At 36.2% G+C, this 26,599-nt stretch overlaps 1 protein-coding gene across 2 annotated transcripts in view; it reads left to right on the top strand.

Annotated features, from left to right (window-relative positions):
* Window positions 1-26,599, top strand: part of Vps13b (vacuolar protein sorting 13 homolog B) — a 505,216-nt gene that overhangs the window by 335,602 nt on the left and 143,015 nt on the right. For both annotated transcript variants that reach the window (XM_042673185.1, XM_042673186.1), the window contains exon 35: window positions 13,155-13,292. In XM_042673185.1, the coding sequence (XP_042529119.1) occupies window positions 13,155-13,292 (138 nt within the window). The remainder of the gene's footprint in view (window positions 1-13,154; window positions 13,293-26,599) is intronic.

Raw genomic sequence — 26,599 nt, 5'->3', positions numbered from 1 at the left:
CTGTAAGCCACTAATATGAGATTAAAAATCACCCTTGGGGGCTGGGAACATGGCTCAGTGGTAGAGTGCTTGCCTTGCATGCCTGAGGCCCTGGGTTCGACTCCTCAGCACCACATAAGCAAAAAGAAAAAGCCGGAAGTGGTGCTGTGGCTCAAGTGGTAGAGTGCTAGCCTTGAGCTGAAGAGCTGAGGGACAAGGCACAGGCCCAGAGTTCAGACCCCCCCCCCCCAAAAAAAAAAAATCACTCTTGACTTGTTTTAAAGATACACATCTTCTTTCTCATTCTAAGAGAGAACTGATTGGTTTCTTCAATATTTGAATGAATACATTTCATTAAAATTTAATGAAGTGTTTTTCAAAAACTCACTTGAGAATTGTGGTTTTTTTTTTTATAATTGATCCTCTTGGATGAACTATCCAAGTCCCATTACCAATTTTGTTATCCAGAAAGACTATGTAGAGTTTATTGATCCCCAAGAAATTCCTGTCTCATTTCCAATAGTCTTTGACAGTCCTGAAATGGTAATCTTACTGATAGGGAAAGATAAAGAGAAAAATATGTGTAGCTATGGTGAGAACATTCATTGGAAGGAAGGAGAGGCAGCAGTAAGATGGAAGTGGCTAAAGCAGTCATTGTTGCCCTTTAATTGAAGGGGTAAAGTGTGATATCACTAAGAAACTAACCTTCTAATAAAAGGCCAACAAAAATAGGCAAAAGCATCGTAAATAAAAAATGAAAGAAGAAACATGTTGCATCTATGTTTCTATGTGCTTCTAACCTAAATTATCCGCTTGTGCCTATAATTGTCATTTTTGATGTATTAGTCCCCCAAACTTTGCTATTTGAGTGCTACGGGATTTGTTTGGTTTTGATCACAAATATTTGGTTGTAAAAGAATTCTCATACAATGTAGCTTATAAATGTTTATGAATATGAATGAGTTGTGAGCTCATGTTCCTTTATATGAAAATCAAGTGGGACATGAAGCAAACCAAGCAGTCTGTATCATCCTTTAAAAGGCTTCTTATGTTTAGATAATAAATTTCAAATGTAGAAACCTTAATTATGCAAAAAATGATTACATACTGTTGGTTTCAGTGTCTTACACCTATAATTATAGCTATACAGGATACTGAGATCTGGGGACCACAGTTTGAAGCTAGCCCAGGCAGCAGTGACTGAGACTTTTACCTCAAATTAGCCATCAAACATCTGGAAGTGGTAACACTGCTAGCCTTGAGCAAAAAAAGCTCTGGGACAGTACCTAAGCCCTAAGTTCAAGCCCCAAGACTGGCACCCAAAGAAAAAAGAAAAGAATGTATGTCAGATTTTATTTAACTCATCAATTAATGTCTAATTGATTTTACTGAGTAATATGTAAGAGTGTAAAGAATTAATACACAAGAAACTTAATTATCTCAAAGAATTTTAATTCTAGAATTCAGACATTTAGGACATTTAGTGATAAGAGCCATTTAATCATTGACATTATTCATTGCTAAATCTTTAGATAATTCTAAAAAGATAGAAACGTTTGGCATAAAATTAAATTTCTTGCCGGGCGCTGGTGGCTCACGCCTGTAATCCTAGCTACTCAGGAGGCTGAGATCTGAGGATCGCGGTTCAAAGCCAGCCCGGGCAGGAAAGACCGTGAGACTCCTATCTCCAATAAACCACCAGAAAACCGGAAGTGACGCTGTAGCTCAAGTGGTAGAGCGCTCGCCTTGAGCTGAAGAGCTGAGGGACAGCGCCCAGGCCCAGAGTTCAAGCCCCACGACCGACAAAAAAAAAAAAAAAAAAAAAAAAAATTAAATTTCTTTCTAGCAAGGCAATTTTGAGAAACCACTGTGAGAAATATTGTATGACTTAAAGAAAGCTGCTTGATTACAGAGGACTGTACTCTAATAAATTTTTATTAGTAGTACTCTCAATGTAGCCACAACTCAGTATTTTCTATATTCTATTTATTTATTTTTGGGCTTAGTTTTGTTATATTCTAATGGTTGTCCTGAAGTTTCCAGAATATACACAAAATCTTTCTATTTAGAGGTAATATTATCATTTTAAGGACAATATAGGAACATTGCAATCCTTTCAGCTTTTTTTTATTTTGCTGGTACTTCAGTTTGAAAGCACTTTGCACTTGCTAAACAGTTGATCTACCTTTTGAGCCTCTCCCTGAGCCCTTTTTGCTTTTACAAATAGTCTTACTTTTCCCCCCTGGCCGGCATGGACCACAGTCCTCCTATGTATACTTACTACATAGCTAGGAAGACAAGCACACACCCAGCTATTGATTGAACTGGAGTCTTACGAATTTTTGTCCAGGCTGGTTTTGAATATAGATAAGATTACATATATGAGGTACTGGTGCCCAGCTGGCCTTATATGATTTTATAGGATCCTTTACTGTCCCCCATCTATATTTTGTCATATATGTTGAACCTATATACAATGCTAGATAAAGATTTGATCATTTCAATAATCATACATATTTTTAAAAACAAGATCAAAAGAATAATCTTTTGGATTTTAAAGTGCTTATCATGTTCAGTGTTCCATAAATTCCTTTAGTTCCAAATTTCCCCCGGTTTACTTTTCTTCAGCATTAAGAACTTGCTTTTGGCCAGGTGGCAATGTCTCATGTCTATAATCCTAGCTATTCAGAAGGCTGAGATCTGAGAATCACTGAAGCAAAACCAGGCAAGAAAGCCATGAGACCCTTAGTCTCCAATTAACCCAAAAAGCCAGCAATGGAGCCATGACTCAGGTGGTAGAATGCTAGATTTGAGCACAAAACTCAGGGACAGAACCCATGCCCTGAGTTCAAGCCCCAGGACCAGCTGCACACAAAAAATGAACTTGTCTTTTGCATTTGACTTTTTTTTAGAGTAGAGTCGCTAGAAGTAATTTTTTTCTTAGGTTTTCCTGATCTGAGACCATTTTATCCCTTTCATTCTTGAAAAATACTTTTGCCGAACATACAGTTTTGGTTTGACATTTCTTTCAGTAGTTTAGAGCTAGTGTAGTTTCTTCTATCCTGTTGTAGTTATTCTATCCAGGATTTTTTTTGCGGGGGGAGGGAGGAATGGTGCTGGAGTTAGAACTTAGTCACTTGGACTTGCTAGGCAGGTTGTGTTTCATATAGAGACTCCCACTTTTTCCCAGCCTCCCACGTAGCTGGGATCAGACATGTTTTACCACGCCTAGCTTCTTTGTTAAGATGAAGTTCTTGCTAACATTTTGCCAAAGTTGGCCTTGAGCTACAGTCCTCATGGTATTCTCCCCATAAGTAACTGAGAATACAGGCATGAGTCATCATGCCCTCCATGGTTTTTAAATGAAAAATCCATGCTCATTATAATCATTCATTCCATGTATATAAGTTGTTTCCTCTAGACGGTCTCAATATACGGGTTTGTTTTCCTTTTGGTTTTATTATTATTATTTTGTTTTATTATTTTATTATAGGTTGATTATGAATTGTCTGGGCTTGTTTTGTTTTGTTTTAGTAGGTGTTTGGGCTTGAACTCTGGGCTCGGGCACTGTCCTTATACTCTTCAGCTCAAGGCCAGCACTCTTATCACTTGAGCCACAGGGCCACTTCCAGTTTTCTGGTGCTCAATTGGAGATAAGAGTCTCACTGACTTTCCTGCCTGGGCTGGCTTTGAACTGTGATCCTCAGATCTCAGCCTTTTGAGTAGCTAGGATTACAGGCATGAACCACCAGCACCCAGCTGGATTGATTCTTTAAATTACTCTTTATTACTTTTTTAACTTCTTGACTGTAATTTATATTTTAGTTTTTTAGTAATTTAGAGGCTTTTGTAATTATTACTTCTGATATTTTTACATCACTTCTTTTCTCTTTCTGGAACATCAGTGTTAATTTTAATATTATCTTAAATAGCTAAAAGTCCAAACACTTTTTATTCCTTCTCTGTTTTCTTCAGTTTAGATTATTTATTTATTTTTGGTATCAATCCCGGGGGCTTGAACACTGGTCCTGATTGCTGCCCCTGAGCTTTTGTGCTCAAGGCTAATAATACTCTACCCTTGAGCCACAGCTCCACTTCCAGCTTTTATTTGGTGGCTAATTGGAGATAAGAGTCTTATAGACTTTCTGCCCAGGCTGGCTTTGAAATGCAATCCTCAGATCTTGAGCTCCTTAGTAGCTAGGAATTTGAGGTATGAGCCACCTGCACATGGCTAGTTATAGATAGATAGATAGATAGATAGATAGATAGATAGATAGATAGATAGATACTGTACAGAGGGGTTATAATTACATGAATAAGGTAATGAGTATATTTCCTATTTAGCATTGTTACCCCCTCCTTTGTTTTTCCCGTACCATCCCTTCCCGCACCACCTCCTCATCTGATCTCTCCCCCTCCCCAAGCTGTAAAGTTCATTTTCAACATAGTTTCTTGTACATCTCATTGTTACAATGGGTCATCCTGTATCCTTATTTCAGCATTTTGTTATTTCCTTTCCCCTCCCCAAATTAGAAAACTGAATATACAAAATACAGGGCACCGGAATCAAATACAGTGAAAACAGGGGTTATACCATGGGGTAAGAACATACCAAAGAAACAAATAAAAATCACATAGTATATAATAAGTATATTACAAACAACAGCAAGAAAGATAAAACCTTTTGTGTCCCTATCTTGGGGTTCATTTCACTTAGCATCCTCTTATATGGTCATAATGTACATAGCTTTTGACCTTTTCTGCTTGTCCTAGACATGTACTATTTATTGCAGATAAGGGAAACCATGGGGCATGGCTGGTTTTGTATAGGTTTCTGACACACAGTCTTAGTATTTAGCCCATCTGGGCCTAGAACTGAATTCTCCTGCTTCAGCCTCACTTATAGTCGTGTGTACTATTTATATTTACATACAAACACACACACATACACACATATGTAAAAAATTCTGTGAGCTTTTACCTAGACTAGGTGACAAGTGAAATTTATAACCATACAGTATCTACAAAGCTGAAACAAAATTAAATGATAGCAATTATTTTCAGTGTTACTAATAAATTATAATTCTGCATAATTTAGTAATCCTAAATTATAGTAACTATAACTTAGTACATACAGTACTATAGTTTTATTTCCTTAATTTAAAAACTGACAGATTAAAGATTAAATTATCAAATTAAATTCCTTTTTTAATTACTATTCAAATCCATGCCCTTCCCACCTGGAAATAACCTCTAACAGAAAAGAGTGCTTCTGCCAGCACCTTTATATGTAGCAGCTGTTTAATTGGCAATTCTTATTTAAATAAAGATGTATATAGTTGTTTTTTACATAATTGTATTAATTATGTTTATAAATATTTAAAATTTGGTATTTGTTTTGTTTAACATAATAAAGTCCAGATTTGAAATTGCCTCATAACTTTGCTATGCAGCCCAAGGCAGCCTCAAAATGTCATTTTTCTTCTTATTTGTTTAGGACTTTTTTGTTTGCTTTTGAAGAAATGAATGTGCCATCTGGTCCATCGTGAAGGAGTACTGCCACACTATACATTTAGTCCAGTATCTTATTGCTCATTAATCTGTACTAGGATTGAACAAAGAAACCAATTGAAAACAATTGTCTCCCCATAACTTCTTTATCTAATCGTAACTTTTCAAACAGCTAGACTAAAATACAAACTTTAGAGTTACTGGAAGTATCATACTAGAAAAGCAGATAATAGCATACTTTGCTTGACAGTAACAACCAAGATGTGTCTCTAATGGGAGATGTTTTCTGCATTTTTAAGGTTTTAGAAATACTATATAAGGGGGCTGGGAAGGTAGCTCAGTGGTAGAGTGCTTGCCTTGCATGCATGAGGTCCTGGGTTCGATTCCTCAGCACCACATAAGCAAAAAGAAAAAAAGCCGGAAGTGGCGCTGTGGCTCAAGTAGTAGAGTGCTAGCCTTGAGCTGAAGAGCTGAGGGACAGCACCCAGGCCCAGAGTTCAGGCCCCACGACTGGACCCCCCAAAAAAAGAAATACTATATAAGATCCACTTGAGGGACAAACATGGAATGGAGTCCTGTTTAAAGATGATCAGTCCTGAATTCTAATACCACCTTGCTATTTATAGTATACGATTTTTGGCAAGTTACTTTTGATTTCTCTGAGCCTCAGTTTCCTTATCTATAATACAGGATATTCTAGTACCAATCTCTGAGGGTTATTAGAGAGCTAAACTATATATATATGATGTTCTTAACTAAGAGTTCAGCACAGGCTCAATGAATGCTAATATTATGATTGCTTTTTTCGTGTGTGTGTGTGTGTGTGTGTGTGTGTGTGTGTGTGTTCTTGTCCTGGAGCTTGAACTCTAGGCCTGGGTGCTGTCCCTGAGATTTTTGTGCTCAAGGCTAGTACCCTACCACTTACGCTACAGCACTACTTCCAGTGTTTTTGGTTGTTTTGATGGAGATAAGAGTTTCATGGATTTTCCTTCCCAGGCTTACTTCAAACTGTGATCCTTGGATCTCAGCCTCCTGAGTAGCAAAGATTATAGGCATGAGCCTTCAGCTATTGCTAATATGTTTAAGTCTACTTTAAAATAGTGATCATGATTTACCAAAAATATATCATTTCAGTTTAATTGTATTTAGTTTGTCATTTGAAAATATTTAGTTATAATAACTGGTTGTTTTTCCCACTTGATTAATAGTATTACAGAAAATGTACCAAAGGCATTTGAGTAAACCAATAGTTAAAAAATCATAAACTAGCTTTTTATACCTCATAAATCATTTCTTAATTTTACTGTGTTATCATGACTTTAAGAAAAGGATTGAATTACATGTCTCTTTAGAATTAAAGTTTGTATTAATGTCCCTGCAGAAGCTTAGAATTAATCTGTGACTTTAATGTCATAATCACAACTTGAATGTTTATCTGAAATTTTAGCTTGCTGGTCAATAATGTGAAATGCAATGATTAATTTCACAAGCATCAGCAAGTGGATGTCTTAAATGAGAGATACTGAAGTGCCTTGCACAGTGGAAAATAGTGAGAAAGTTAAACAAGAAGTAACCCAAGCTGGGCCCCCATGGCTCAGGCCAGAATCCTAGCTACTCAGGAGACTGAAATCTCAGGATCGGGTTTTGGAGCCAGCCCAAGCAGGAAACTGAGACTCTTAGCTCCAGTAAACTACTCAGAAAAAGCCAGAAGTGGCGCTGTGGCTCAAGTGCTACAGTGCTAGGCAGCAAAAAAGAATCTTGGACAGGGGAGTTCAGACCCCAGGACTAACACACACACACACACACACACACACACACACACACACACACACACGCACGCACGCGCGCGCGCGCGCGCGCGCGCGCGCGCGCGCGCAAACATGACCCAGTAATAGAAGAGAATTAATGTTATACGGAGAAATGTATTGAAAAAGAAGTCAGAAAACTTGACTTTTATTCTTGGTACTGATTTCTAAGTTCTTTGGTCCAGAAAACTATATTTCTTGGTGCTCTAATTTTCCCTGTCTCTAATAATTTATAGAGTAATACTTCTCTTTGAGCTTTAATGGCTTAATTTGAGCTCCAAATGTGATCATATATAGGAAATGTTTTGTAAAAATAAAACTTTATTTACCTGTTAATCAAGAATTCTGTTATTGTTAGCAGTAAAGGGAGTTAATAGCCTTCATTTTGGACATGATTAGTGTCCTGTCCTGTGTGATTCCCTTCATTTACTTAGAGCCAAAAGGGAAAATCATGGAAAGACACTGAATAGACTCAGACTTGCTTGTTGTTTTCCTTAAAATACATAAAATCTATATTATAATTTAACATGAAAACAAATGAACAGTAGAGATCAGAATTTTACAAAATACAGAAAATAAAAATAATTCATTGACTGGATATTTCACACATTAGTTAGCATTGCTAAATAAAAAGAAACCATTTCTTTCCAGCAAGATATAGTAGACATGTTTCTAAAAGTCAGAGCCAGTGACTCTGTTCAAATATACTGGTAGCCACTTAAATTTCTTCATCTTCCTCTCCCTATGTGCTGCAGACCTGGAGTTTCAAGTCAAGAAATCTCTTCTTGCCCTTCTCATCCCCTGTTATGAGGTGCAGCTTTGACTGTAAAGTATTAGTTGTAGAGGTTGGTGTGTTGGCAGCATGAGGGAGCCCTGTTAGTTTTGAGGTACCCTTCTGCTGGTTGTCCCAAAAGAGCTCATTTCTTGGTTCATATTTGTTAATAATCATCATAATAATAATCAGTTATGTAGTAATATCAATAATATTTGAATGAAAAGTACATAAATAAAATTCATGAGATTTTTTTTAGAAGATGAGGACTTATAAACAGATCTGATTACCTCCAAAGTCTTTGTTTCTTTTACTACACCATATTTTATCCTACATGATAAACCCATAGAGAACTCTTCTTTGTCCTGGAAAAAGCTTCATGAATGTAGTCTTAGGTCAGTAACTATTTCTCAACACTCTTCTTTAGAACTGTACCATATTAACTTCTAGTTAACAATACATCAAGTTGTTTAAATGCTGTTTCATCAACATGAAACATTAGTGTAACTAAAGACCAAAGACAAATGTGAGCAGATATAGACTCCACCTTGGTTCTGTGGCAGTGTGAGACTGGCCTAGCTCATTAGCTGTGGTGAACTAGAGCATGCTTAACCTACATAACAATTCAGTGGAACCTTTATAGAAATAAATAAGTACAGGGGCCAGTGGCTCACACCTGTAATGCTAGCTACTCAGGAGGCTAAGATCTGAGGATCATGGTTCAAAGCCAGTCTACGAGACTCTTATCTCCAATTAACCACCAGAAAAACAGAAGTAGAGCTATTAGAGCACTAGCCTTGGGCACAAGTTCAGGGACAGTGCCCAGGCCCAGACCTAAGTTCAGCACAAGAAAAAAAAAAAAAAGGAAAAGAAAAAATGATAACAAAAATATATAACCTGTTACTTCTTTCAAAAACTCACAGCCAGGCGCTGGTAGCTCATGCCTGTAATCCTAGCTACTAAGGAGGCTGAGATCTGAGGATCACAGTTCAAAGCCAGCCCAGACAAGAAAGTCCATGAGACTCTTATCTCCAATTAACCACCAGAAAACCTGAAATGGCACCGTGCCTTGAGCTGAAGAGCTGAGGGACAGTGCCCAGGCCCATAGTTCAAGCCCCACGACTGACAAAAAACTCACAATCCCCTGGACTTGGTGGAAGTGATACAATGGAGGCATAAGTAAATATTGAGACAATCTATAGTATTTTATAACACAAATATATGATTTTAATCATGTGCTATTATCAGAGAGAAAATTCAGTCAAGGCAATGACTCCAAAACAAGTTAATAAAATTTGGATCTACCAAATGATAATTTAGGAAAACACCCATTGTTTGACAGATAGATAGATAGATAGATAGATAGATAGATAGATAGATAGATAGATAGATATCAATATTATTAGCATTCACATAAAAGATTTGTAATTAAAACATGGCATAGTTCCAGATTAGATAATAATGAGCAAGATGTTGGTTACCGAGCATTACAAGTAGCAACAAGATCTGATTAATACAGTGAGAGGCGAATGCCAAGAGCAGAGGGATAGGCTACCTGCTTGCTGAATAGAGAAATAGTTAAGTTGGGTGGGGTGGTATGTTCCAGCTTCTCTGGAGGTTGAGAGAGGATTACTTGAGTCTTAAGAGTTCACTTTGGAGACAGCTCCAAAACAAATAAAAAATGAAGTACAGTTATTCAAGAGGATAATTTAGTCTTTTTTTTTTTCAGTAGCACAAGTTTACAAGCATTTTCCACTGTAAAGAAAATTTAGGGGTTATAATAGAACTTAATATTTCAGATTGCCCTTATTTCAACAGACACATAAGACAAGGTTATCATTAGGAAAGACAGTAGTTACTTGCACCTACTACAACAACAAGCAGCAAGAACAAGAATAAAAAATTGGAACTGCCAGGAAAAATAACTATTAAATACATTCCTTTTCAAATTTGGGAGGTGGAGATCAGGAGGTTTTCAGTCTAAACTACAGCCTACTTTGGGCAGAAGCACATGACCTTATCTCAAAACCAACAGCAAGCACTGAGGCATAGCTCAAGAGGCAGAAGGCTTAGCACTTAAATTGAATCCCTGGTATCACCAGAAAAGCAGGAAAGGAAAGTTAAGAGGGAGGGAAAATGATTTTTGTTATCATTTAGCAGGCAGGAAAAGGAAAGAGGGAAGGAATACCAGAATATATAATTACATAGTAATAAATTTATAAAGTGAAAGCAAATACACCTTTTCACATTCATAAAAAGTATACATGCAAAAGGCATTACAATACAGTTCAACTAGAATAGCAAGAGGAAATGCTTGCTCCTATAAAGTAGTAAGAGAATCCAGTAGAAAAAGAATAATTCTACAGAGAAAGAGAAAGATAGTTTACATTATCTGATTTTGTATTTGGAATAAATTCCTAGAAGTTAATTTAATAGACAAAATGATGCACACATTTAAAATTTGTCCTGTGGTTATAAAATTACTCTCCAAAATTACCCACTGTTAGAGAATAGACATTGCAAAATTTTTTAGACTTTGTCTTACAGGTAAAATTGTCCATCTTAGTCTTATGGTATCTGCTGTATTGGTTCTGTGAGCTTTGTATGCATTAATGATATTTTTTTTTTTGGTCCGGTCGTGGGGCCTGAACTCTGGGCCTGGGCACTGTCCCTCAGCTCTTCAGCTCAAAGATAGCACTCTACCCACTTGAGCCACAGCACCACTTCCAGCTTTTTTTTCTTTTTGCTTATGTGGTGCTGAGGAATCGAACCCAGAGTCATGCATGCAAGGCAGGCACTCTACCACTGAGCCACCTTCCCAGCCCCTAATGATATCTTTTATTATCAGTCATACAGTTGCAATTTTGCATTTTTATTTGACCTTTTATTCATAGTGTCCATTGACAGAAATTTAATGTGATTATATTGTTTTAAATGGTCTAATTATTGTTGTTGTTGATTATGTATAATGTGATAGTTAATGTTCTTACAGTCCCATAGTAGGCACTGCTCTACTTAGAATCTTTATCCTAGATAAGTATGGAAAATAGATTACATATCTATAATTTGTATATGTTTATGTGTGCCTGTGCACACACACACACACACGTTCCACTACTGGCAATTTTTCTCAGTCCTCTTTATACAAGTTGAAATATGCCAGTCCTGTTATTTTGTTGCACTTATTCTAAGTTTACTTGCCAAATTTTTATGCATCATGTTCATGTTTTTACATCAACTTTAATTTTCTCTGTTCATTTTTAATTCATCTTTGTTCATTGTTACTTATACTACCTTTTTCCCTATAAAATAATTATTTTCTTGCAATAAATTTCTCTTCAAAATGAAATTTCATGTCTTCTCATAAAACTTCATGTCTTCTCAAGTTTCATTTAGTTGATAAAATTGCTTTTGATGATATCTAAATGTGTGAGACCCTAACTAGACACTTAGAACCTGATGGGTTAGATAACTCCCCCGTGCTGTGTATTGAACTACCAACAACAGATTTCTATCATCCTTTTGCAGGTACTGGCCATTGTATTTCAAAGACAAAATAGTGTAGAGTTTCTGTGTAACAGGTCTACTATGCATAATCTCACAGCTTAAATTCACTGATCATGTAAAAAGGGAAGAATGTCATAAGTGTTTGATCTTTACCACATAGATCTCACGTCACAATCAATTGCTTTCAATATTTTCTTTGAAATCACATAAAGGTTCATATGTGCCAAATTTCATGAGGATCACATGATAAGGTCAAGAAATACAAATTCCAGCCAGAATTTATATGCCCAGTTCACATATGACAGTAATAGTATACAACCATATGTTGAATATTATACACTGTATGTAAATGCTATCCTTGAAAGCAGTCCAGTCAATAAAACCTAAAATAAATAACACATTAAAAATAGACTGAAAAAGAAATAGATGGACTTCATGGCAAGAACATCCCTATAAAATTGACATTTGAAAACCATTAAAACACAGAGAGTAAAACAATCATGAAACTCAAGAAAAACTGTTTTTAGAAGTTTTTTTTGAAGCCTACTACATTATATGCCAATATGTAGCAATTATTTTAAGGAGCTATTTTAGTAAATACTATTATTTCTAAGCATTAAAAGCAAATTATTCTCACCATTAGACAAAATATTAAAAATACTTATTAACCAAAAGTGTGTGTGTAACAGAAAAAAGTAAAAACTAAAAACTGAATTTTGTTATAATTGAAGGTACTAAAAGGTTAACCAACTTTTATCATTAAAATATGTTACAGAAAGCTACTGAAGTTAACTTCCAAAGCTTAGTAGTAAGAAGTAGATGCCATATTAGTAAAACTCTGAAATAGATTAAATAACCCTTAAGTGGTACTAATATGCATCTTTAAACACGTACCTTTTCCTCAGCTGACAAATCTTCCCCTATGTTTCCCTTAATTTGTTTCCAGTATCACATTATTTTTTAATATTCACCTATTAGGCCTATGCAGTTAGGAGGTAGAGATGGGGAGATCACAGTTTGAGGCCAGCCTGTACAAAACATTCTCAGTATTATATCTCATCCAATGGCTGGACACAATGGTGTACACCTAAGGAATCGCAAGTAGGAAAACTACAACCACGGGCAACCCAAGCATAAAGCAAGACCATACACTGAAATAACCAAGGCAAAAAGGAACTAGAATTATGACTCAAGTGGTAGAATACCTGCCTAACAAGCATGAAGCCAAGAGTTCAATCCTCACCACTCTTGCCGCCTCCCCCACCCCCAGTTCAGCCATTAATCTGTAAGTAGCTCAGAGTACACATTTTTTTCCTTTATTCATATTATGTGGGTTTAGACTTGTAATGTCTTTTCCTCTTTGGCTTACTCTGGAAAACAGACTTTCATCATCCCTCATTCAGATATGGCTTATCTTTTTTTAGTACAAGACTTGTGTACTTGTATGTACAAATAAATGAAACTATAATGGTTCCATATAATTAACCAGTTTTTCTCTTGTTGACCAACTCAGGCTCAAACACCAAAATTAGTTGTTGGTAATGTAAGCTCTGTTTTTAATTTTCATTTTGTTGCTTCAGATCCTGGGAAGACTCTGCCTGAAGCCCTTGATTACAGTACTGTGTGGTTGCAGACAGTGCCTGGAGAAATAGACAGCAAAAGTGGTATTCCACCTTCCCTTGTAACTCTACAAATTAAAGACTTCCTTAATGGTCCAGGTAAGAAAGCCATCATTCAAAAGTATGTATTTTTCTGTGGGACTGTATGAACATGTATATGGTGTCTGTTAGTGGTTTTTGACATTATTGCCAAAAATGAATAATTCATTTGGTTTCTCAAAGTATATTCTTTTCAGAGTGTCCAGGATAGAAATCAAAACACAAATGGATATGCATGAAAAATTACCTCTAATCTGACAAAATTGGTTATCAATTGAAGAAAAGGTGATTGGAAACTAATTTTTTCTATCTTTTCTATTAATCAACTTAGTGATTTATTTATTTGTATGTGCAAGAGATGTGAGTGTGAGAGCCCTAGGTCTTGAACTCTCCCTGGGCAGTCTATCTCACCTTTTTTGTTCAAGGATGGCACTCTACCACTTGAACCCCGGTTCCACTTCTGGCTTTTTTTCTGATTAATTGGAGATAAGAATGTCATGGACTTTCCTGCCCTGGCTGTATTAGAACCTCCATCCTTAAATTCAGCCTCCTGAATAGCTAGAATTACAGGTGTGAGCCACTGGAGCCTGCCTAAGTTTACTTTTCATTTTGGGGGTTGTTGGGAGGTTTTGGGGGTTGTTGTTGTTGTTGTTGTTGTTGTTTTAATCCTTTGGCATTCTTTCAGTGTGCCTAGGCTATTGTCTTTTAGTTTATACTTCATTGATTACTTAAGGATGAGATTTACAAGCCAATGAAGATTAAGCACTGTATTTTCAAGCCAACCAAGGAAACGGAAATTTAAGACAATATCAGTATTTGAATGAGAAGCATTTAATTATAGCAATCAATATGACTAGTAGAAATATGATTTTTAAGTAATTGCTTTTATGTGTTTCTTAGGATACTTTTCAGAATTAGGAATTACATATATACCATTTCTGATTTCCTATCATTCAGTAGTAGTGATAGTATACTTGGAAAGTCAAACTTTTAAGAAATTTTTTTCTTGTCTCTATATTGTATTAAAAAGAGGTGTCAGTTCAAAATGTCTATTTTGAATACAATTCGTCTTGCTTTGTTTCAAACCTTCCATCACTCTCCCTTCCCATTTATCCAATTCTTTACATCACCCTCAAGTGCAGGGGTGAATTCCCATGGTGTAACTACTTTGAACGATTAAAATAGTTACATAATAATAATATCAAGAAGCTTAACTTTATCTTGTTTGGGGAGGCTAGATTTCAGGAGATTGGGGATGAATTGTAAAATTCAAACATTTAAATAATTGAGTTGAAGTCATTATTTATCAGTGCTTCTCTCATTGAGTCTGCATTTGAAGGATTTTAGTGAAGTATGTTAAAATGCAAATGATGATTTTAATAACTCTAGAACATAGAGTTATTAAAAGTATATTTCTAACAAGCTCACAGGTGAAGTGTATTCTATTAGTCTATTTGTAACAAGGTTTTACATGACTTTTACTAAATTTTTTTGTAAAAGATTATGAACAAATATACACATATATATTACTTCTATTATATATAATTTTTCTAAGAATATCAGTCACAATCTTTGATGGCCAAACTGCAGATATTCAAGGGAACAGGAGACGAAGAGAATAACACAAAGATGAGTGGTTTTTAGAGTGGTGCTTTTTTTTCTGGAAAATCAAACATGTTGTATAATGAGTGAATGAAGTTCTTCAAAACAATTCAACCAACATTACTTTTATGTTCTTTGAATTTGAGGATGTATTAATTTTAAGTGATATATTAGCTCTGTGGAAACTTTTTCTGAAACACCAATCCAACAGCTTTGAATCAGTTCAAAAATTGCTTTTAGACAAAAGGAAACTTTTGTCTACTGTAAACAATTTGTCTGGCACAGTACAGAGTAGATACTATTCCACAGAATAATTACGTCTTCTTACCACATCACCATGTTGTCATCTCATATTAATTTAGAAATTAAAAAGCTATAACAAATAACAAGGTTGGTTAAATGAGAATAACAAGACACACTGAAATATTTTTTGACATATGAATTTATTATTTTGTATTTTTGGCAACTCAGAATTGTTTTTCCAGGTTCTAGGTAATAGGATGCTAGGAGACAATTTATTCTGAGGCTAGAGTAACAGAGCTCAGTTCCTGCTATAAATGAAACTTCTGGTTTTTATGCTACGTTTTCATCAAGTGGTAGTAGTAAGGTCTTTTCTGCTATTAGTTTTTTAATCTGTATGCACATCTATTTATCATCCCCAAAGACTGTCTTATTGCTAGCTCTCCTAAAGTTCTGTATTTCCATCTGTTCTTTTCATGCTCGTGAATTTAGATTAAAGTAACAATAAAACTTACGACCCGAAAAGAAGAGAAAATAGTGGTTATCCCTGTCTAATCTTAAACTTTCTATAAAAAGATGTGTGTGTAAAAGGTCTTGAATTTAGCCTTTCAGATTAATATTTTAGAGGATGTTTTCTTTTAAAAACAAACAAACTTCTCTTTAGCAGCAATGCTGCATGTTAGCATTTGACTAGGAAAAAAATTCAATTCAAAAACAATTCTTGAATATTCTTTATTTCCTCTGTTCATTTAGTAGTACCTTAAGCAAATTTAAGTTCTGACTTCTACACAAAAACCACCGTCAAAGCTCTCCCATCCCCCACCTCCGGCCTTGGGAGGCAACAATTCTACCCATTAGCAAGGTCAGTGGCTTGGAAAAACCTGGAAAACAGCAGCTACTAGAAACCCACTAGAATAATATCTCCAGCAGGTGATAGATTAGTTGGAACAAATTGGAACCATTGCAGTTCAGCAATCCTGGTTTCTTTCAAGCTGTTTTTAAAATGTCGTCATTTTAATACACAATTTAAGCCCTGCGGAACAGTCCGCAGCAGGTTAATTTGAATCATATGATGTGTCACTGCCCTCAGCTGACATGAGCTCTATTCCATGTGTGAAGCCATAATAAATCCATTCCCAACCGAGGAAAATTCCCCGTGAGAAGGTGAACTAATCCAGGCCTCACACTGGCATGCTAGACCCTCCATAATTGAAAGCAGGGCCACCTGTTCCCAGCACAGTTAGCCTACAGAGAAAAAAATTAGATCAGATACCTCTTCTATTGAAAAATCATTCATACTTCTTGTAAATTCAGGTTCAGCTGTGAAATGTTTGGTATGACATCATATAGAAATGTAGGAATACGCTCACTTGATCCCAGTTTAAAGTTTTGTTAACTATAGGCTTTCTTTGAAATGATTTTTTTTTTTTTTAATGAGAGCTGACACATAAGAACTGGTAAGGGTACAGATTTTTCTAATTAACTGGGGGTCATTTGCAAAAACATTTTTATTCCCTGATCTTTTGTTTTCTCATTGTCCTTATGGACAAAAAAGTTGAACTATTTCATCCTCGCCATGAGATGACATTTAAATGACCGCAATGAAAAAAAGTATTAAGTTAGGATAAGATTCCCAAGTCATTTCTGTTTTATTATAAATTATTGATTTCGATACTTCATTGATTATATAATTTAAATAACATGCTTATCCCAACAGTTACAAATGCAGTTCTACATTTATTTTAAAGTACATAGTGTCTGTAGTTGAAATACATATCCACTGATGTTCTTTTCTCATAAATTTAAAATGACTTTAGTCCCATCTTGTTTAAATTATTCACCATATAGTTTTTTTATTGTCCTAAATTTATTTTAACTTTGGACTGGTTTCATTTCTGGTTTTATTTCATTTTAGTTTTAATAATCAATTTAAATTTAATTGGTTATATTTCCATTTTGAGCATTTTTAATATTTAATATTAACTTACTGTTTTGTGTATTACAATGATTTTAACTCCAATCCAAAATTATTGGCGTTCTACAAGCCTCTTTGATTTGAATGAAAATATGCTATACAATACTAAAAGATTTCTTAGTTACAATAATGCCATTTAGTTGTATATATGGATATAAGATATGAATTTTAAGTTGTTTATATCATATGTATAATTTTAAATGTTTACCTTGATAAAGTCTTATTATTATTAAATTTTAACTTAGTTGGAAGTAATTTAGATGTATTTTAAAGGTGATTAATTCAAGGGAATTAAAATAACTGAGAAAATTAACCCAAGTAGACTTCTAACATTTTCCAGAGAAGGAAAATAAAGAGGATTTTTTGTTGTTGTTGTTTTGTATTTTTAATGGTGGTCCTGGGGTTTGAAGTCAGGCCCTCATACTTGCTAACCATGCATTCATTGCTAAGCCACACCTTCGGTCCTGGTTTTTGCTTATTATTTTGAGTCTTGCTTCCTGCCCAGGTGTGTGCCTGTGCAAATCCACCTGTTAGGTTTTCTGTTTTCAGCTCTCACTGAGAACAGGAAGTCTCTTGAACTTTGTTCTGCCCAGGCTAGTCTTAGAACAAAGATTTCAACAATCTCAGCCTCCTAAGAAGCTAGGATTATATAATCCTAGGATTGGATATATAAACCATAGGATTGTTGTAGTCATCAATGTCTAGTTAATATTTTTATTTTTTATTTTTATTTTATTTTATTTTTGCCAGTCTGAGCTTGAACACAGGGCCTGGACATTGTCCCTGAGCTGCTTTTGCTCAAGGCTAGTGCTCTATCTCTTGAGCCATAGCACCACTTATGGCTTTTTTTGTTTATGTGGTACTGAGGAATCAAACCCAGGGCTTCATATGCTAGGCAAGCACTCTACTGCTAAGCCACATTCCCAGCCCAAAATTCCTTCCCCCTTTTTCCCCACCCTCCCACCAGTCATGGAGCTTGAACTCAGGGCCTCGTGCTGGACCTGAGCTTTTTTGCTCAAGGATAACATGCTATCATTTTAGCCACAGCACCAACTCCTTAAAGGCAAGAAGATTCAAAATGAAAGAAAAGATCTTAAGCTAAATTAAAATTATTTCTTTTTTTTTTTTTTTTGGGTCCGGTCGTGGGGCCTGTACTCTGGGCCTGGACACTGTCCTTCAGCTCTTCAGCTCAAGGCTAGCGCTCTACCACTTGAGCCACAGCGCCACTTCCGGCTTTTCTTTTTGCTTATGTAGTACTGAGGAATCGAACCCAGGGCCTCAGGCATGCAAGGCAAGCGCTCTACCACTGAGCCACCTTCCCAGCCCAATTAAAATTATTTCTGTTAGCAATGACCTGATACTTTTTTACCTTTTTAAAAGAAAATTAGGCCATACTTGAGACTTGCCTCTATGTTAATCCAGTTTTTCAGCCTTATCAGTCTGTTATCATCTACATTTAAAAACTAGTTAATAAAACTGTAAGAACCTTGACTTTTACACTTTCTAAGTTTTTTTTTATTTTTATTATCTTTAAGTAGTTGTCATTCACCAAAGCAGTCTATGAATATAGTGCCTCTTGATCAATGTTACATCTTATTCCTAAGATTTATGGGTTTCACTTTCCTGTCAGCATTGTATTATCATAGTTTATTTTCTCTGTGGTGTATCCAAATGAAACAGTAAATTTGATGTTGAAATGGACAAAGTATTTAAAATACAAGAAAGCTTTTGTTATTTCAGCTTGGGTTTTTCAACCCTAACTTGTCTTACAGGAAGAAATGAAAGAAAAAAGGATGATATTTGGCACATTGATTTTTTTTTTTTTTTAAATAAACTCCATTCAGAAAACAGCCTTATTCTAACACCAACTTTTCTTTCCGAATCAGTAAGCTGTATTAATTACTTACTCACACTATAAAATGAAGGGGCTTAAATCTTCTTTAATGGTATAGCAAACAGTGATACCTCCAGGGGACAATACTTCTCTGTTACTTGTCTTAATAGAAAGCCGAACATCATAGCAGCTAGTCAGAGTGGCGAGGTAAAAAGGGTCAGCACTAGTGAACCTTGTTGAGCAGTAGTTACTTAGACATTTTACTTCTTCATAGAGCCAAATTCTGACAGAAGAATTCTTTCCTCTACAGAAAAGAATGAGAATGAGGGGGCTGGGAAGGTGGCTCAGTGGTAGAGTGCTTGCCTTGCATGCATGAGGCCCTGGGTTCGATTCCTCAGCACCACATAAGCAGAAAAAAAAAAGCCGGAAGTGGCGCTGTGACTCAAAGGTAGAGTGCTAGCTTTGAGCTGAAGAGCTGAGGGACAGCACCCAGGCCCAGAGTTCAGGCCCCAGGACCAGACCCCCCCCCCCCCCAAAAAAAAAAAGAATGAGAATGAGTAGGGGGATAGCTTTCTAGGAATATGGGATAGGTTAAGGTGAAATAGAAAAAGAATGTTAACTGGCTTCTCCAAACTTCTGCTCTTGCATGCTGCTCCTTTTTCCCCTAATACTCTAACCCTGCCCTTCCCAAGGGCACAGTAGGGAGCCTTCTAGTCTTATCTCCGTACTGTAGCCTCAGCCATCTCTTTTATGCTAACAATTTCCAAATGTCTAGCTATAGTTTTGACTTACTCTCTATGTCAGTTTCCTTAAATTAGACCATTTTTTTTCTTTCATCTTGTTCACTCATTCTCTTCCTATAATGCTCACTTCTTTTCCTTTTTAGTTCTGAGAATTGAACTCAGAGCTTTGTGCATGCCACCCATGTGCTCTGCCATTGAGCTAGCTTTCAGCCCAGTGTTCAAACTTTAAAACTGTTAGTGATAGGGGGCGTATTCTATAACAACATCTCTGATTAATTCTCCCTTATATTCAGTCCTTTCAGTTTTGCCTTTGAAGAAGTCCTCCATATGGTTACTACCTCCCTTGTGTAGATGATGTATTCCTTCATTGCTTCCTCATTCTGTTTACTGATAGCCCTAACTAGATTCTTTTTTTTTCTTAACAACTGTATCCCATGACCCTGCAATATTAGACTCTTCTGCTTAACTTATGAATCGTGACCACCCATTTCCCTCCATTCATCAAGAAAACACTTTCCTTGGTGCCTTGCCCTCAATATTTGCAACAAATAGATTGGTTTTTGGCTGAATCCGATTCAAGTTTGTTTTGTTTTGTTTTGTTTTTTCCTTTTTAGAGCAAAGCAGTTTTCTAAGAAGTTTTGTGTTTCATCAGGAGGCACGTAGTATCTGAGCATGTTATGCTATGGTCTTATAAGCTATTGACGCTCAATGCCCAAATTCATTGAAGATTTTACACCCAAAAGATGATAAAGGCTTATTTTCCTTTATTTACATGCTTTCAAAAATGGCATAGTTTTCTAGTATATCCTAATAGTGGCCAGTTAATTGATGTTGTTTAGTATTATTTAAAACTAATTATATTTTTAATAATGCTCAGTTTGCTTATTGTTGGCAATGAGAGCCTCTGTAATTTGGCTTCTCTGCAGATTTACTCTGGTTACTTCTTTTTTTTTGGGGGGGGGGGGGTCCAGTCGTGGGGTCTGAACTCTGGTCCTGGGCGCTGTCCCTCAGCTCTTCAGCTCAAGGCTAGAGCTCTACCACTTGAGCCACAGCGCCACTTCCGGCTTTTTTCTTTTTGCTTATGTGGTGCTGAGGAATCGAACCCAGGGCCTCTGGCATGCAAGGCAAGCACTCTACCACTGAGCCACCTTCCCAGCCCCCTACTCTGGTTACTTCTTAAGTCTGGAATTCTTTCTTCCCTTTTCTCTGTCCACTCTTAAATCTGTTATTAAATTCCTTAGCCTAAATACCATTTCCTTCAGCGATATTTTTTTCATTTCTGTTTAATCTGTTCACGTTTATCTCTTCACTTTTTTAATACCATTTTTCACTAACCTTCTCAAAACAATATTTGGCCCTTTCCAAAATTATATCCATTGTCTCCAAGTATGAATATATTTCACCATTGAAATAGCAAAACAAAAGCCATAGGCACCAAAAATCTGCCACTTGGCCAAGATATAGCTCAGTGGCAGAGTGCTTGCCTAGCAAAGTACAACAACCTGGGCTCAATTTCCAGTACCAGAAAAGAAAAGAGTTTTAAGAATACAGTTTTTAAAATCTGCCAAAAGTATTGGACATGGGATTTTATTTGGTCTCATATAGTCATTACCCAGAATAGAGACCTCATTTGGGAGTCTAGTGAACTAGAAATTGAAATATTGAAATATATTGATATAAAAAATTAATGTAATTCTAAAATTATAACATATACTTTTAGAAAAACAATGTTACAAAGTAAGTATTTGATCAGATGTGTATTGAGTGATTTTGCTAGTAGTGGTAATTCCAGGTCTCATTAACAAGCATTGTGAATTTCTACTGGCAGGTCAAAGCTTGTGTTGGTCTATCCATATCATTGAATTGCCCCCTAGCACCATGCATGTAATCCTTCCTCACAGCACACAGGACATACTCTCTTCTTCCTTACAATGTATGGGACAGCATGTATCCAGTTTCTTCTCACAGTTTATTGGATAGCCTGTATCCAGTTCCTCGTCATGGCACATAGGACAGCATATAGCCAGTGCATCCTCACAGTATATGAAATAGTATGTGTCCATTTCCTCACAGCACACCAGACAGAACATATGCGGTTCCCCTTGGTATACCTTAATTAAGGCACTCATCTGTCACTACTGATGTCTTAACATGCCATGTCTTCCCCAAAACATGCCAATCTCATTGCTTTGGCAGCTTTATAGGTTTTCCCCCTTACACCCAAGAATACTCATTCTTCATGGTTCTTTGTCATGAATACCTTTCCTTGGATACTGTAACAAAAGTCTGAATTCCAAAGAGAAAAATGGATTATGATCTTAGGACAAAAATTTTTATTGAAGTTATTATAATCTGGAAAATCAAATTCACTTGTAGATTTGTTCTCTTTGCATTTACCTCTCTAAGGTAAGGAGTGAAAATCCTACCATTTTTGTGTCTGTACATAGCTATGCATGTAAACACTGAATATTTTCATAGTAGGCCTTCCTGGCCTTTTTAAAAAAATGTCTTTTGAAAACAAACTTCCAAAGGAAGAAACACTTAACAAAAAGTTTTCTTTCATAAGTTATGATTTGAGATGAAGCCATATTGAACCCATTGGGTTTTTGGTAAAAGATTTCATAATACATCATAATGTAAGTAATATGATGACTAATGGGTCAAATAAAGTCGGAACATTTTAAATAAGAAAATAGCTGGAACAGTTTTCAAGAAAGTTTTCCAACTGATGTTTGGTCCCCTACAAGGTGTATATTAACATAAACTTAGGGGAATCACCTCTGGGGCTTAAGTTCCCTCTCTGATTTCATTATTGCAAAATGATTCTTTTCTTTTCACTTTTAAGTCACCTTCTAGGGTGATGGAAGCATAAAAATAACTATAATTTGTGTTTGTCTAATCTCCTTTTAACTCAATAGTTGTTCCATCATTCTATTTCCTGGTAGCTGTTCATAAAGTTTTGAAGGGTAATTAGAATCTAACAATTGACAGTCATGGGTTTACTTGGTAACGTAAAGATACAGAATATGTTCCAGGGATGGTAAGAAATTAGATCTGGCAGAAAATATGACTCAGCTGGGAGAGTCTCAATTACTGCATATTTCTAAAATCTGAACTTTGAAAATAGTCCATTTATTAAATTCATTGCAGACTTATAAAACATTAAAACTCTTTTTTAATAAGTTTTTTATTGTGAAAATACTGTACAGAGGGGTTACATGAGAAAGGTAATGTGTACATTTCTTATCAAGCATTGTTGCCTCCTCCTTTGTTTTTTTCCCTACCATCCCTTCCCTCCCACCTCCTCAACTACACTCCCCTCTCCCTGCCCCGCCTCAATTGTAAAGTTCATTTTTCAACATAGTGTCTTATAGATCTCATTGTTGCAGTGGGTCAACCTGTATCCCTATTTAAACATTTTATTTTTCCCTTCCCCTTCCCAAATTATAGCAACATCAAATACAGTGAAAACAGGGGTTATACTGTGGGGGAGGGACTTACAAAGCAACAAAAAAAATCACATGGTACCTTATAAATAGGTTAGAAACAATAGCAAGAAAGAAAAAAACCACTTAGGTCCCTATCTTCGGGTTCATTTCGCTTAATATCATCTTATCTGACCTTTTCTGCTTGTCCCAGACATATACTAGTTATTGAAAATAAGGGAAACCATGGGAACTATATTTCTTTGGGCCTGGCTTACTTCACATAACAGATACTGGAGGGGATGTGGCCAGAAGGGAACTCTACTGCATTGTTGGTGGGCATGTAAACTTGTTCAGCCACTTTGGAAAGTAGTATGGAGGTTCCTCAAGACTCCACTTGAGCTCTCCTATGACCCAGCAATCCCACTTTTGGGCATTTACCCAAATGATCAAAAACAAGACCATACTAAAGCTACCAGCACAACTATGTTTATTGCAACATTATTTACCATGGAACCAACCCAGATGCCCCTCAGTAGATGAATGGATCAAGGAAATGTGGCATGAACATATATATATAAAATGGAATACTATGCCTCCATCAGAAAGAATTACCTCATTTGTTAGGAAATGGAAAGACTTGGAAAAAATAAAACTCTTATATACAAGAGTCTGACAATAATTGGAATGAAACCCACATTAATAATTGATGCTTGAGTTTTTTTTCCAGTGTGTTTTTAGTTGTTGTAAAGCATTATTCTATATAATTTTCATTGTGTCCCTATGGAAAAAAATCATAGTCTATTTCTTTAGTATTTTTATTTTAATGACAGTTACTGTGTTTCATCAACTTGTTAAACTATGATGGTCCAAAAATGTAAATTGCCCAATTTTTATTTTCTGTGTTTAAAAATGCCAAACTTAGCCAGGCACTGGTGGTTCCCACCTGTAATGCTACCTATTCAGGAAGCTGAGTTCTGAGGATCAAGAAACAAAGCCAGCCTAAGAAGGACAGTCCTCAACTCTTACCTCCAATTAACTACCAAAAAGCCAGAAATGGAGATGCGACTCAAGTGGTAGAGTGTTAACCTTAAGCTAGAAAGCTCAGAGACAGACCCAGTCCCTGAGTTCAAGTCCCCAAGCCCTGAGTTCAAGCCCCATGACTGGCACAAAAAAGGGAGGGCAAACTTTTGTTACACTTTTTTTGTTGTTTCTAAGAATAATTTCCTGTACTATGAGACTGAAAAATATTCAAATGAAAGGTCTAATTTTTTTTTTTGGGGGGGGGGGGGTGTGGGTCGGTCATGGCACTTGAACTCTGGGCTTGGGCGCTGTCCCTCAGCTCTTCAGCTCAAGGTGAGCGTTCTACTGTTTGAGCCACAGCGCCACTTTGGTTTTCTGGGGGTTTATTGGAGGTAAGAGTCTCACGGACTTTCCCTGTCCGGGCTGGCTTTGAACCGCAATCCTCAGATCTCAGCCTCCTGAGTAGCTACGATTACAAATGTTAGCCACCGGCTCCTGGCTAAAGCTCTGATTTTTTTTTTTTACTAAAAAAAGAGTGCCTAGCTAGTTCAAGGATGGAAAGTCTATTGATACTGGTTACTAAAAGTGTCTGGTACAAATTGGGTACCAGTGGCTCACAGATATAATCCTAGCTAATCAGTAGGTTGAGGTCTGGGAGTTAAGGCTTAAGAACAAGAGACTCTCATCTCCAATTAAGCAACAGGAATCTGGAAGCAGAGATTTGGTGACCAAAAAGTGTGTCACCAGTGTGACCAAAAATTCCCAGCAAATTTTATATATATATATAAACATATAATAAATATATAACATGTAATAATTATTTAATGTTTAGTAGCCTTGCAGATTTATTGATGTCATATGTGACAGTGATTATACATTTTAGTGTCATTTATATACCAACAAAGAATATGTGTGTGTGTGTGTATTAGCATTAGAGCTTGAACTGAGGGCCTTAGCACTCTCAGCTTTTGTGCTCAAGGCTAGAACTTTTAATTTGTGGACTTTCTCATTCTGGCATGCGATTCCAGTTCTTGGCAGACTTGATATTTTAGAAAGGAATACCTAGTATTGCAATATTGCCTTGTATTTCAACTCTGATTTTCTACTTTCCAGCCCCCAAGGAGACTAAGCTGTGAGCTAATTTCTTTTTTTTTTTATTGTGGAAAATACTGTACAGAGGGATTACAATTACATGGGCAAGATAATGAGTACATTTCTTATCAAGCATTGTAGCCTCCTTCTTTGTTTCCCCTTCCCATCCTCCCCCCCCGCCCCCCCAATCCTCCCCACCTCCCCCTACCCCCACCACCAAAGTTGTAAAGTTCATTTTTGACATAACGACTTGTACATCTCAGTGGAGGGGAAGGGGAAAAACAAATTGTTTAAATAGGGATACATGTGAACTAATTTCTTACAGAGAATGTAATATCTTGAGGATTAGAAGTTAGACACAAAAAGAGTTCATTAAGTACATGAGCAAACTTGGTGGTATCATATAAATTGGTTGGGGGAAGTGGGTTCTGATGAGGTAGGCAATGGCTGCAGATAAATGCAAGACCTTGTAATAGCTGAACAATATCCAAAACTTAGAAGAGGAGAAAACAAGGAGTGGCTGGAATATAGGAGAAAAGGAAATGGGATTCATGGAGGTAAAATTGACAAAACATATTCATGTTTGTATTGGACAGGGAAAAAGGTAATTCAGTGAGTCAAAGTCAGATTGCTGACATGAGCATGTGGTCCATAAAAGAACCATTAACTGAGAGAGGGAGAAACAGAATATATAAAAGGAGTTAATGGATTGTTTTGGATGAATGGATTTCATAATTCCATAGGAGTTCAGCAGAAAGGTCGACAGACTTTTGTATTCATTTTTTCTTTTTCAGTATTAAATATACGTTTAGTTACAGGGAACTAATGGTGCTGTGTCTCAGGCTTGTAATCCTAGCTATTCAGGAGGCTTAGGTCTGAGGATAGAGGTTCAAAGCCAACCTTATCCAAAAAGTCCATAAGGCTTTTATCTCCAATGAAATGAATATTTGTTAGGTTCTATTAAGCACCAACTTTTATTGGACATGTAGGTATGGGATACACTCTGTGTTCTAGGTACTAGTTATAAAAATGTATGACATGCCTAGCCTTTATGACACTTGTAGTCTAATATCTTATAGGTAACGTTTACAAAATGATGACATAAAATGAAATATAAAAATTAAAACAGAAATAATGTCAGTTTAAAGAACAATAATAACAACCTCTGATACATGATACATTAAAAATAAAACTGTAGGTTTTAATAATTTTCTGTTAAATTGAATGAGATGTTTCTACTCTGTCAATGCAGAATGATGGCAAAAGTTGACAAAGGAGGTTAGCAGCAGGTCACAAGGTAGAAGCAAACATTCTGTGCATAAACTTGACTAGAGAATAATAAGGGAGTATACTTCAGTCAGATGGATCAAGGTTAATGGAGACCTGTATTTTTTTCAAACATTGTTCTATCCAGTAATAGAAGTCCTTTTTTT

Source organism: Dipodomys spectabilis, unplaced genomic scaffold (genome assembly GCF_019054845.1).
Source record: "Dipodomys spectabilis isolate Male_0828 unplaced genomic scaffold, ASM1905484v1 ptg000783l, whole genome shotgun sequence".
Taxonomy (NCBI): Eukaryota; Metazoa; Chordata; class Mammalia; order Rodentia; family Heteromyidae; genus Dipodomys; species Dipodomys spectabilis.
The sequence above is the reverse complement of the archived record's forward strand: the minus strand, read 5'-3'. Positions and strand labels throughout refer to the sequence as shown.